The sequence below is a fragment of the Eubalaena glacialis genome, chromosome 2 (genome assembly GCF_028564815.1).
Source record: "Eubalaena glacialis isolate mEubGla1 chromosome 2, mEubGla1.1.hap2.+ XY, whole genome shotgun sequence".
NCBI lineage: Eukaryota > Metazoa > Chordata > Mammalia > Artiodactyla > Balaenidae > Eubalaena > Eubalaena glacialis.
The window spans coordinates 26,553,020-26,566,944 of NC_083717.1; the positions used below are offsets into that span (position 1 = coordinate 26,553,020).

Here is a 13,925-nt window from a genome sequence, read left to right on the forward strand (position 1 = left end):
CACTCAGACCTCTCTGGGCATAGACCTCTCCTGAACAGGTGCCCTTCAGGCAGCACAGCCAGACCCAGGGGGAGGCAGGCCAGCGCTCCGCTGCACCATGAGGACACAGAGGCGGTCTCCTTAGCCCTGGGTGGCTCCTGGGGATCCATGCTCATTAAGCTCGCTCCAGGTCTAAGATGCTGTGGCTCTGGGCGGACCACCTGGATTGTGTCTCCTGCCCACCCCCAACGTGCAGTGGCCCCTGACTCCTTGCTTGGCGCTCAGAGCCCTATGTGTTCGGATCCAGAGGACCTCCCCAGGGTGCACCATCACCCTCCCTCCCTCCAGCCTCCCTAGAGCCTTCTTCACCCATGGACCCCACCGCCCTTGCCTCCTCACAGCCCCAGCCTGCAGTGCCCCTCCCTATACTCCCCCATCCACAATGGACTCACCTCCAAGCCTGGGCTCAGGGGCCACCTCTTGGGCTCCTGGGCACAGCATGGCGTTTGGAGTCAGATTGACCTGGGGCCAGTCACAGCCCCGTGACAGGCAATCTTCGTGGTGACTTCTCAGAGTTTCAGTTTGGCTGGGCTTGGTCACTTAGAGCTGAGTGACCCTGAGCATCCATGCCATGGCTCATCTATAAATTTGGGTGAACTCACTGAGTGCCCAGGAGGGGCTCCCTAATAACAGGAATTACCCCCAACCCTCACTTGGCCCTCCCTGTGGGGCCACCTCCTCTGGGGGCTCCCTCCAGCCCCTGCTACACCAGCCAGGGCCGCGGCCAGGGCCAGGCTGTACCCGGTGCGTGTCCCGGGGTCCTGCCAGAGAAGGAGAGAGAGGCGGGTGTGGAGGAGGAGGGGCAGGGGCGGCCTGCCCTTCTCCTGCCCAGGCCCGTGTCTACGCTACCTCTAGGCCCCCTGACCCAGCCATGCACCGAGCTGGCCTCGGGGAGGAGTCTGGGGACCAGGACAGCAGGTTGTGTATGGGGGGTATTCCGTGACTTTCATGTTCCCAGGTCTCCAGCCAGCCTGACAGGAGTAGGGTGGCCCGGGGGTCCCAGGGGTCATGGGGTCGCAGAGCAGCGGCCGTTGGGGCCGTGCGATAACGGCCGGGCTGGGAGCCGTTGGTGCCCTGAGCTCATGCGCTCAGTGCACCAACGGCTGATGCTGATGTTGGGTCTCGTGCCCGCGCTGCCCGGGGTCTGCGTGTGTGCCGGGAGGTGGACTTGGACGCGAGGCCGGCGGCCCCGCGCTGAGTCCGCACGTGGGAGGGAGGCCCCTGCACCCCTGAGCGCATCCTGCTGCACCCACCCGGGGGCCTGGGGGCCAGGAGCCCAGGCCGTGTCCACACCGAGTGGGGCTCCCACAGTTCTGTGTCCATCCCCTCCTGGGACAATCGGGAGAATCTGAGACCAGGAGAGTCGGGGACTGGCCCAGGGCCCGAGAGGTGGGCCGAGTCCAGAGGAGAAGGGAGGGTTCAGTACCCCGAGGCCAGGGTTTGCTTTGGGAATGAGAGCCCCTAGGATCCTGCGGGACCCCCTGCGCACCTCTCCCACGTGGGGCCCTTTCCTCTGTGCATCCCCACTTGGGCACAGGTGAGGCGCATGCGCGACCTCATGTTTTCTCCCCATCCATCTACTATGCTTGGTATGCAGAGTACATTTTTGTAGTACAGTATATGAGAAACTTAGCAGTGTTACCTGTGGAATGGAGCAATGAGGTAGATGACATAATTTAAAACATTCTGGATGTTGTGAGATTATTTTTATAATACACATAGCTTTTTAAATTTTCAAAAATAGTTTATACATTGAAGCAATATGAGAAAAGGCACTTTTAATGTTTCTTTCAACAGGCAAAAAATGTAGGGCTAATTTTTTGTTTTAAAAGACATCATTTTAGAAGTAATTATTTTATTGCTGATTGTCTATAGTTGCAGAGAAAAATTCACAAATTGTAAATTAAGTAGATTACTATTTAGAATGTACTTCACCTGAGCTTGGGAAATATTTTGTGACTCTGTAGAGATGGGTTTGTTTATTTCGGAAATATAACTGAGGAAAAACAACTGTATGATAAAAAATAGTTACCTTTTAATTGAGAATAGTTACGTATTAGTTGAGTTACCTATTAGTATTCCTTCTAATACAGAACTTCAATCTTGTTGAACCGTATGACTTCGTTTGGTTCTCCTGCCCTCTAGTGGTCATTTATCAAAATGCAGAGAAACTTGTATTAGGTGAACCCCCTGAAATTATACAACCCAGGTGTGGGGATCAGGTTGGGAATTTTGGAGATTAGAGGAACCTGAGAAATTTTCTGACTTGATTTCCTCATCTTTGCAACATAAACACCATGTGTCGATTACATATTCCCTTGAGATTACTGATATAAAATTCAATTCTGGCATCTCTTGACTATTTGACTTAGTAAATTATCCAAAGCTACAGTTATTTTCTGTAATTTTTTTACATATATGGTATAATCTTAGATCTTATCGCTATTGCATAAAGGTTGTTTTGCAAGTAAACACTTTAAAATGTACTTACACTGTTTCCTACTATTAGGTAAATCCATTATATACTGTATTTTTTATTCCTCGTAACTACCCCGTACACTTTGTGAAGTACACGCTATATTATTCTGATTTCATGAGGAAATAAAGTGATACTGAGGGGGGCTGATAAGACTGAGGAAGTGGTACACCCCGGGCCTGAAAGACTGAATTTTGTGCCATGACTTTCTTTCTTCTAAAAATTCATATAGTTAATTAATTTTGAATTGATTTAAAATTATTTAACCAGAATAAGTTGGTCATGTTTTAACATATTAGTATGTTTAAAGCAACATTTGTGTATCATTCTTTAATATGCTAATGTATGCCAGCCTAAGACCTAGGTTCTTCTATAAAGTTTAAGAACCAGGCCCCATGATTTTAGAGGTGAGTTTTTAGAAAGTCTAAAAAGAGGTTTTCCATTTTAACTGAAGAATTTAGAAGCAAAAACTAGAGCTTCGTGTCCCTTTTCATGGTAGATAGCAAAGAAATGCTTGTGGGCTAAGAAAGTTCACCCTGGGGAAGAGTTACATGGTATGGAATTAAGAGTATGATTTCAGATAAGAAGGATAATTAACTTCAAAAAGATTTTTCATTGCTATGGAACTCCAGACTAAAAATTTTTAAGTCCTTTGCTTAAAATAGCTTCACTACAAAATCCCTTGGGCATGCCTCTGATAGCCAGGTCTAGGTCAGATCATTTCTGATTAAGACATTTGGCATCTAGACAGGTCACCCTGGTCATTCTAGCCAGTAATGACTTTCCCTCCCCTGAATTTCTACATCTCATTTATGCTGCTCATACATATGACTTCACAGATCGGAACAATGGGACAATCCTTAAGAACAAAAGAAAGACAATCATCCTATAAGAAGAGTTAAGCCCATAAAATCCACATATAATGAATTAGGTTAGCGGCTTATAAAATAACCAGAGATGTATCTGGATGTGTGCAACTTCACAGGATCAAAGTGACTGCAGTGAAGTTTTAGGGAAGCAGAACAGACTCAGCTATAAATAGGAAAGCGCAAATGTGGGGCCAGTTGTACTGTGTCCTGTGTGAAGAGTGTTTAAAATATTTATGTAACTGTTTTGATGTTAATTTAATAATAATAGCTATGTCAAATATTTAAAACCCATTTGTTATATTAATTCAAGCAATTCTCACCCCCACCCCCAGGAGATGGGTATTCTTGTTAACCACACATTCATCATGAATAAACTGAGGCACAGATGAAGTTAAGTAACTTCCAGGATTTCAATCTAGTAACTGATGGGGCAGGAGTCATTTCTGGGCTCTAGGGTCAGCACACATAAATACCCCATTATACTGCCTCATTTAAGATGGTCTACCCCTGTGATGGTTCATTTATGTGTCAACTTGACTGTCCACGGGGTGCACAGATATTTGATCAAATATTATTCTGGGTGTTTCTGGATGAGATTAACATTTTAATTGTAGAGGAAAGCAGATTGTCCTCCCTAATGTGGACAGGCCTTATCCAATCAGTTTGGAAGCCTGAATAAAACAAAAAGGTTGACTCTCCCCTGAAAAGGGCATCCTCCTGCTGATGGCCTTTGAGCTGGGACAATGGTCTTCATCTACCTTCAGACTTGGACTCAGACTGGAATTTACACCATCTTGGTCCTCAGGCCTTTAGATTCAAACTGAATTACACCATCGGCTCTCCTGAGTGTCTGGCTTGTTGACTGTTGATTTTGGAACTCCTCAGCCTCCATAATCGTGCAAGCCAATTCCTTATAATAATGATTATATATGTATATGTATAAAACACACATATATAAAACCCTCATGTGCTATAAGCTCCCCAAAATGAGGAAATGTATGTTATTTTTCCACTATACATTCAGCACCTGTTACAATTCTGCTGCAGTGCAGGCTTCCCAAATTAAGCATGTGTCATTGGAGAGAAGTGCCCACAGAGCAAGGATTTGCTCTTATTCTCTTCACAAAGCACTGTCTGGGAAACAAAGGGACCAAAACTTGGGGGAGAGGAAGCATTCTTTCATTTATTCATCAGTCACTTATTGTGTATGTAGTATGAAACAGATCTATCTTGTGCTGGGTGAAAAAATACAGAGATAAAATATACAATTACTGCCCTCACGGGCCTCACACTTCTTTGGATGACAAGTAAAACCTAAGCGGATAAAATCCTAATTAATAGGGTGACTTCCACATTAATCTGAAATGGGTATGGACCTAATAACGCAGCTTCAAAATCTATAAATCCAAAGCTTATAGAACTGAAAAGGGAAAGAGCTCCACAACCATGGAGATTTCAATATGCTGCTCAGTAACGGACAGAATGAGCACACAGAAAATCAGTAAGAATAGAGAAGCGCTGCACCCAAACAAAGCAGAAGGCCCATTATTTTCAGAAGCACCGTTACATTCACCAAAAGAGACCGTATGCCGGCCCATAAAACGAGTTTGGGTGTGTTTAAAAGGATTGAAATCGTACAACATTCGCATTCCTCCTGGCCGCAAAGCCTCTCTTCTCCGGGTGCAAGTGGAGAGAACTGGGAAGGTGACAGGCAGCGACTGTTTGCAAGTATTTGGAGCTGCGCTAAACCAGCGAGAGATTGTGAGAGCATGAGAGATTGTGGAGGAGGAATAACGCACAGGACTCGACTCCTTGCCGTGACGGTGCGGAACAGGAGGTCTTATCGTTCAGGATTCGTCCCCCGGTTTCTGGCGTGGGTAATTGGACGGATGGTGATCCATTTCCCAATTAAAAAAATAGAAGACAGGCCCCCTCCATTCTTCTCTTCCTGCAACAAAAATGATTGCTCTACCACCCTTCCTTCTCAAGTCCCGCCCTTTTACATGCCCGCCCCGGAGAGTAATCGGAAGACCAAATACTGCCGCAAAGAGCGACGCCACATTCCAAGGAGCGGAAGTAGATTTCCCGGTAAGCCGTAAAGCGCGCCCCTCTTCCGGTTAATAACAGCCGTACGGACCGTCGTCGCCGACCGTCCTCCGGTAAGCGCCTCCGCCGGGCTCTCTGTAATTCAATTTTCTCTTCCATTCCGGGCACTTCCTTGTCGTCGCCCTCTTCACCTTGGATCATGTTCAAGAAATTTGATGAAAAAGAAAATGTGTCCAACTGCATCCAGTTGAAAACTTCCGTTATTAAGGGTATTAAGAACCAGTTGATAGAGCAATTTCCTGGTATCGATCCGTGGCTGAATCAAATCATGCCTAAGAAGGATCCGGTCAAAATAGTGCGATGCCACGAACACATAGAAATCCTCACGGTAAACGGGGAGTTACTATTTTTTAGACAAAGAGAAGGGCCTTTTTATCCAACGCTAAGGCTGCTTCACAAATACCCTTTCATCCTGCCCCGCCAGCAGGTTGATAAAGGAGCCATCAAGTTTGTGCTCAGTGGAGCCAATATCATGTGTCCGGGCCTGACCTCTCCCGGAGCTAAGCTCTACCCCGCCGCGGTGGACACGGTGGTCGCAATCATGGCAGAAGGAAAACAGCACGCCCTGTGTGTGGGAGTCATGAAGATGTCTGCAGAGGAAATCGAGAAAGTCAACAAGGGAATCGGGATCGAAAATATCCATTATTTAAATGACGGGCTGTGGCACATGAAGACGTATAAATGAGCCTCAGAAGAAATGCGCCTGGGCTAAACATGGACCTCGTGCAGTATCTGCTTGTGTGTGACGGCGTGAAGATGGCACCTCTGTGGTTAGCAATTCAACAGACGCTAAAAACCGGAAATAGACGAAGTAAAGCTTTGGAACGAATCCATATGTCTGTGCATGTGTCATTGTGTGTGTGTCTGTGTGAGTGTGTATGCCTGTGGATATGTGAGGGTGTGTGTGTGTGTTTGTGTGTGTTTACAGGGGAGTGATTAGATTTGCTGTCTTGTCTGTTTAAGCAGATATCAGTTCAAACAGGTAAATTATCTTTTAGAAAAATAGATTTCAAAGTCAAGAGTGTGCAGTTGCTAGATGGACCCAAGTTGGGAGAAGAAAATGACTGGAGAGAGACCCTAAACAACTCTATTCATATGACCGTTTAAGGGATGAGTACTAGAAACAGAAAATCCGGTAAAAAGTACACAGCGGTCATTATTGGTTGTCCACCCAACAAAGTAGCCCCCTCCCTCCTTGGTGACATAGCTCTGTCCATCCCTTTTCTACACGAGTCTGGAAAATGCTGATTAGTCAAGGCCTATCACGGTGGTCTATTTCCCTATGAGATGGATTCATTTGTAGGTGGGCGTGGGGCCTAAGGCCAAGGAGGATCTTCTGTTTAGGAACCCATGGGAAAATGAGGGTCCTTCCTCCCATGGTTTTGAGTCATTTATAGGTGGGACCACTAAAAGAAAGATGCATGGGGAGAAACTCTCCCTACTTTGGATGGACATTGGCATATGATTTTGCTCTTGCCAAACACACACACACACACACACACACACACACACACACACACACACACGCCCACGCCCTTGATTAGCATAAAGTCTGAACATGGTAAAGTTGAAAATAGAAAAGAGTGCCCTTGGTGATCTATGAACCAATGATTAATCAACTGCAGATTCCATATATTGGGACCTCTTAAGGGGTGTGACTAAGTTCTGTGAAATAATAAAATTTTCTTATAGATTACTTCATTTGTACTTGAGTTTTCTGAAATTTAAAGCTAAAGAGAGCTCAATTTTTATAGCGTGGCATCATAGACACCCAAATGAAAAATATCTTAAACAGGGATAAAATAGGTCAGCTGAAAGTTCATCAGTGACTTTCACATGAGCAGTTTCAGTGAAATTCATATGAAAGCAAGATAAATTGCAGTAGATCTGGGGGTGAATGGGGAGTGAGAAGGTTAAGGTGTGGGAGTTTACACTTCATGTTATTATTTACAGAATTTTGGGAATTAAAAGGTGGGTGAAAGGAAGGTCATAGTCAAGATAGTCTGTTTTGGAGTTTATATTATTTTACTGTTGTTATTTTAATTGTTTTTGTTTTTTTCTTTCTTGTGGCATGTTTGTTAGTGGAGTATCTGAGTATATTTATATGCTGAGGGGAAAGATTCACTAAGAGAGGGATACTTGATGGGGATTTAATCAGTGGAATAGGAAAGCAGAAAGGAATGGCTCCAAAAGCAGGGGTAGAGGATGGCCTTCTGTCCTCAGAAATCTGCACATTTTGATTATCGCCTTTCACCACAGGGTTGTCATGTAACAGCTCTTAAATACTCCTCTTCAAAACACTGTTTTTTCCTTAAAGGCTTAGGGCTTTTGCCCCTATTAATTCTCCGCCCAAATCAGCATCATTAAGTCTGGTCAGTGGTGGATACCTGTGGAGGGTCTCTGAACGTCTCATGATAATCTGGAGCACCCAGGCCTCTGACGAACACTGATGGAGACAAGTAAGCAACCTTTCAGTTCTTCTTTTACCATATTCTAACTATCTCCACCAAAAATTGAACAAGGACCTTCTGGATCTACTCTAAGCCTTCTTTCAGGTCTCTTCTATTCCTTCTCTTATTCCATCCTGGTTCACTTGGTTCTATTGGATGGTGTTGTAGTCCTACTGAACAACTCAGAATGGACAGCCTGTATACAAACTGGGAAGCGGATGGAGATCAAGAGTTCTATGAACTTCCTGGAATTTCATACAAAATCTGGTGTGTATGTGCATAGATAACTGTATTTGGTAAAGCATTCTCTACATTGATCATGTGTTTAAGATGACCTGTGAGCCAAAAGGGTATTATGAACAATTAAAGTAGAAGAGCATCCCCATCTTCTTGGCTAATGCCAGTGCATAGTTCAATGATAGGATGCTGGAAAATGAAATACAAATTACAGTCATATCTTACCTCAAGAATCTACCCACTCCAGTGCTATGTAACCCAGAATAGTTCAACAAACATTCTTGGGTACTTACTGTAAGGCAGACACTGGGCTAGCAGTAAGGGACAGAAAGAAAAATATACTATTACCTTAACTTTTAGGAGCTTGGTCTTGCTAGGAAGGCAAACTTAGATAATTCCACTTTCGTATATTCGTGTATGTATATAACCTACATACGGTAAATATCTGAATTACCTATTACAACATAGCATGAATGAATGAGGGAAAGCTGTCTCTCCCTAGAGAAACAAAGAGGGTTTCTGAATGACAGGTTGTGTGAGTGAGGACATAAAAGGTGATTCAGAATATTGGGAATTCCCTGGTGGTCCAGTGGTTGGGACTCTGTGCTTTCACTGCTGAGGGCCAGAGTTTAGTCCCTGGTCAGGGAAGTAAGATCCCACAAGCCAAGTGGCGTGGTCAAAAAAAAAAAAAAATCTTCATAATGAATATGGTGAAAAATTACAGTAAAAGATACAGGGCAAGCAATGCAGTAGATTCACAGAAATACAAGCAGTTTGGCTTTTGTAGGCCATGATTTTCCTGGAAAAGGTGAGAGGAGATGAAGCTGGAGGCCTACGGTAGAGACCCATTTTTAATATGCTAAAGAATTTATATACTTGAGGGACTTCCCTGGTGGTCCAGAGGTAAAGAATCCACCTTCCAATACAGGGAACACGGGTTCGATCCCTGGTCAGGGAACTAAGATCCCACACGTCGCAGGGCAACTAAGCCCGCATGCCACAACTGCTGAGCTGACGCACCTCCATGAGAGAGCCCACATGCTGCAAACTACAGAGCCCATGTGCTCTGGAGCCCACACACCACAACTAGAGAGAGGAAAAAAAAAAAAACCTGCACACCACAACTGGAGAGAAGCCCACATGCTGCAACAAAAGATCCTGCATGCTGCAACTAAGACCCAGCGCAGCCAAATAAATAAATAAATATTAAAAAATGTATATACTTGACAATTTAAATCGGTCTTTAAAAGGCTGCTAAAAAAAATGAGACATGAACAATGTATTTTGGATAGATGATAATGGTGAGGATGGGTTCTAGTGGGAATAAGACTAGAGAAAGTAACTAATATTGCAGCATTGTAGGTATTTCAGGCAAAAGATAATGGCACTGATTAAAATGATTTGAACTATTCTAAAAATGTTTGTGGAGGAAATTTTCCTGACATTAAGGGAACCACCAGCTCACTTAAGAAGAAATGGATAACTACAATAGTACTATATCTATTAAAGTACATAATTAAATTTGTAGTTAAAATTCTACAAACAAGGAAAACTCCAGACCCAGAAAGTTTCACTAGTGAAATCTACCAAACATTTCAGGAAGAAATAATTTAAAAATTTATAGAATTTCTTCTACAGTAAAGAGGTTTGGGGGATACTTTCCAACTCATTTTATGAGGCCAGCAGTACCGAAAAATCCAAACCAAAGACATGGCAAAACCCCCCACAAAACTATAGACCAATATCCATCTGAATATAAACACAAATGCTGTTTAAAAAATGAGCAAACTGAGCCCAGCAATATGTAAAAATGGCAAAACGGATTTATTCTGGAAATGGAAGCTTGGTTTAATATTTAGAAATCAATGTAATATGCCATATTAATAGATTAAAGAAGGAAAAGCATAAGGTATTCCCACTAGATGCAGAAAAAAACATTTGACATAGTTCATTATTAATTCATTCACTGAAAGAAATCTTCCTCAACCTGATAAAGTAGGTCTATAAAATACCTACAGCTCACATATATTTCTTGGTGAAAGACTGAATGCTGTCTTCCTAAAATCAGGAACAGGACAGAAATGTCCCCTATAACTCCTTCTATCAGTCATTTTAGGTAGTGATTCAGTAAAGGAAGACCAAAGAAATAAAAGGCATACAGCCTGCAAGTAAAAAACAAAACTGTCTCTACTCACAGACAACTTAGTTGTCTAAGTAGAAAATCCAAAGGAATGTACAAAATAAGCCATTAGAACAGATGCATGAGGTTAGCAAATCAATATTTAAAAATCAGTTGCATGTCTACATGCCAGCAATGAACAATTGTTGAAATTTAAAAATAGACCATTTTCAGTAGCACAAAAAAACTTGAAATCCTTAATCAAACAGTATGTGCATGATCTGTATGCCAAAACCACAAAACACTTATGAATGAAACACTGATTAAAGGGCACGTTCATAAACACAGAGGTTTGATCTGTTCAGTAACAGGAAAGTGATAATGTCAATTCTCCCCAAATTAATATAGAGATTTAATACAATTTGAGTCAAAATCACACAGGTTTTTCATAAGAATTGGCAAACTATTTATAAATTTTTGTTGTTGTTGTTATATTTATTTATTTATTTATTTCTGGCTACGTTGGGCCTTCTTTGCTGCACGTGGGCTTTCTCTAGTTGCGGTGAGCGGGGGCTACTCTTTGCGGTGCGCGGGCTTCTCATTGCGGTGGCTTCTCTTATTGCAGAGCACGGGCTCTAGGCGTGCGGGCTTCAGTAGTTGTGGCACGCGGCCTCAGTAGTTGTGACTTGCGGGCTCCAGAGCTCAGGCTCAGTAGTTGTGGCGCACAGGCTTAGTTGCTCCGTGGCATGTGGGATCTTCCCGGACCAGGGCTTGAACCCGTGTCCCCTGCATTGGCAGGCGGATTCTTAACCACTGCACCACCAGGGAAGTCCCTATTTCTAAAATTTTAATGGCACTTCAAAGGGACAGAATAGTCCAAACCATTGTGAAAAGGGAGAACAAAGTTGGAGGGCTCACACTTACAGACTCCAAAGCTTCCTATAAAGCTGCCGTAGACAGTGTGGTCTTAGCGAAAGGACAGACTCATGAATCAAGGGAGCTGAGAAGAGTCCCCAGATGGACCTGCTAAATATTGTCAATTGATTTTCTACAAAGTTGCAAAGGTAATTCCATGGAGCAAGAATAGTTTTCTCAACAAATGGTGCTGGGGGCATCCGTATGCAAAAATATTGAACTTTGGCCCTTACTTTACAATGTAAATAAAAATTAACTCAAAATGCATTGTAGACCTAAATGTTAAAACGTATCAAATTTCTAGAAGTAAACATAGGAGAAAAACTGAGTTTAACAAAGATTTCTTAGATGTAACACCAAAAACACTACCCTTTTTAAAAAATTTAATTAATTAATTAATTTATGGCTATGTTGGGTCTTCGTTGCTGCAGGTGGGCTTTCTCTAGTTGCAGCGAGCGGGGGCTACTCTTTGTTTACGGTGCGTGGGCTTCTCATTGCAGTGGCTTCTCTTGTTGCGGAGCACGGGCTCTGGGCGCGTGGGCTTCAGTAGTTGTGGCTCGTGTGCTCTAGAGCGCAGGCTCAATAGTTGTGGTGCATGGGCTTAGTTGCTCCGCGGCATGTGGGATCTTCCCGGACCAGGGCTCGAACCTGCGTCCCCTGCACTGGCAGGCAGATTCTTATCCACTACACCACCAGGGAAGGCCCCAAAACACTACCCTTAAATGAAGAAATAGAATTAACTGAAATTAAGAACTTCTAAGTTTTTAAAGACACTGTTAAGACACGGAAAAGATAAACCATATACTAAAAGGAACTATTATCAAAACATATATTTAATAAGTCGTTAGCATCCAAAATGTATATTTTCAAAATTCAGTGATGAAAAAGCAAGAAAAAAACAGGTAAAATGTTTGACAGACACTTCACTAAATAAGATATATATGAATAGCAAATCAGCACATGAAAAGATGCTCAACATCTTTAATAATTAGAGAAATTAAAATTAAACCACAGTGAGATACACTACATAGAAACAACAACAACAGAAAAGGCTGGCCGTGTAAGTGTCGGCAGAAATGCTGAGCAAATGGAACTCTCATCCATTGCTGCTGGGAATGCAAGTGGTGTAGCCAGCTGTGGAAAGGAAATGTTTATAGTGGCTGTATTTGTAATCCCCCCAAACTTGAAACACAGTAAAGGGACATTCCTACCAAAGGGACATTCCTACCATTGCCATATACTTATCCACTCTCAATCTTTATTTTAATAGGAATCTTTTAACAGCATACATATTACAAATAATGACCAATAAGGATGTTGAATATTACAAACTGAGGTTTTCAGATTATGAGGATTAATGATAGTGAACATATTGGCACATTTTTTCACCTCTATGCACTTTCTCATTCTTTTGAGAAAGGTCAAGGTCTATGTTAATCCTGGGACCTCAGTCCTTCAGTTCATCCTCACGTGATAAACTCCAGGAAAACTTTAAAACACTTACAAAGAGCATGATTGCAATTCTTGCGTGCTCTTTCAGCAGAGCTAAATTCAGGGTATAAATATTTTCTTTAAAAATTCAGTTGGCTCAACATATTTTCAAAGAAGGAAATTCTGAGGCTTTGAAAAGCACATCTGTTACAGAGAAAACATTTTCTAAGCAGGAAAAGTCTTTTGACTCTGCAAAACAACATTTTCAATTGCATGTTTTGGGGTTATCTCTGTCTGAAGACTGTTTTTCTTCTGTCCGAATGTTGTAGAAAGGTGCACAAGCAAGTCATGGTTATGTCAGAAGCTTAGCCAAACAATCGTGAAAACCAAATATGATATCAATTGGTTTTCTTTGGGCAAAATAATGCTTTTTAAAGTAAGCCCTGCATTTCCGGTCTGTTGAGGATTTGAGCTAACTATGACCATTCCTTTCAAAACCATGAAGTAAGCAGCCCCTCCAAGGGCTCCTTATATACATACCGACTATTGGTCATTATGTCTCTATTCTTTTGAGGTCAAATGACAGTTTATTTTTAAAAATTTGTATTTATCTCTATATCTCAGTAAAAATCTATAAAAATGTAAAAAAAGAATGAAAACATGGGTGCATGTAGAGGGCATTAGGCTAAGAAGGACACGTTCTTAAAACCATTGCAGATTCTCAGGCCAAAGAGAGCTGTGATTTGTCGTCCTGTTTATCCGTTATGCTGTTTTTTTCCTTTCTTATTAACCTTCCAAGTTGTACTAGATGACATTCGAGAAGCTGCACTAAGGTTTTGAGTATCACTGTCTTAATTACAGGTAAAGCACCACTTCGGTGAATGTGGTTTAAAAGTGAGCCCTTAACCAAGTAATGCCCTCATTCTGGTGATGCACCAAAGAGGCTTAGGTTTATTGCTTTTGTTAAAATTCGGTTTAATGTACTATTACTCTGAATTAAAGGATGCTGTTTTGCACTACCTATTTGTAGATGAACGCAGGAGAAATTCCTTGAGCTGTGGATACTTCCCCACAGGATTAGGTGGTGACTAACTCTCCATAGCTGCTAATACCCTTTACCCCATCCTTCTTTTCCTGGTGCCCCTTTCCCCAAACCTACACAGCCCTTCCTCTTCAGCTTCCCCCTCTCCCCATATACCCTTTAAAATATTCATAATTTATGAGAACAATCATCTGAGATAGGATTATAACCTCCTTTTTTGGAGCTGACAATTTGAGGCACA

At 42.5% G+C, this 13,925-nt stretch overlaps 1 protein-coding gene and 1 long non-coding RNA gene across 2 annotated transcripts in view; both read left to right on the plus strand.

The window, feature by feature from the left end:
• The first annotated feature begins 5,497 nt into the window (after positions 1 to 5,497).
• On the plus strand, positions 5,498 to 6,319 carry LOC133084874 (malignant T-cell-amplified sequence 1-like). Its single transcript, XM_061181672.1, has one exon. It carries the CDS (start codon positions 5,630 to 5,632, stop codon positions 6,173 to 6,175), a length of 546 nt encoding a protein of 181 aa, XP_061037655.1. The 5' UTR covers positions 5,498 to 5,629; the 3' UTR covers positions 6,176 to 6,319.
• A 1,493-nt stretch (positions 6,320 to 7,812) lies between these two features.
• LOC133084875 (uncharacterized) overlaps positions 7,813 to 13,925 on the plus strand; it is an 86,867-nt gene continuing 80,754 nt past the window's right edge. Inside the window, exon 1 of the long non-coding RNA XR_009699480.1 lies at positions 7,813 to 7,949. This is a non-coding gene — a long non-coding RNA (uncharacterized LOC133084875). The remainder of the gene's footprint in view (positions 7,950 to 13,925) is intronic.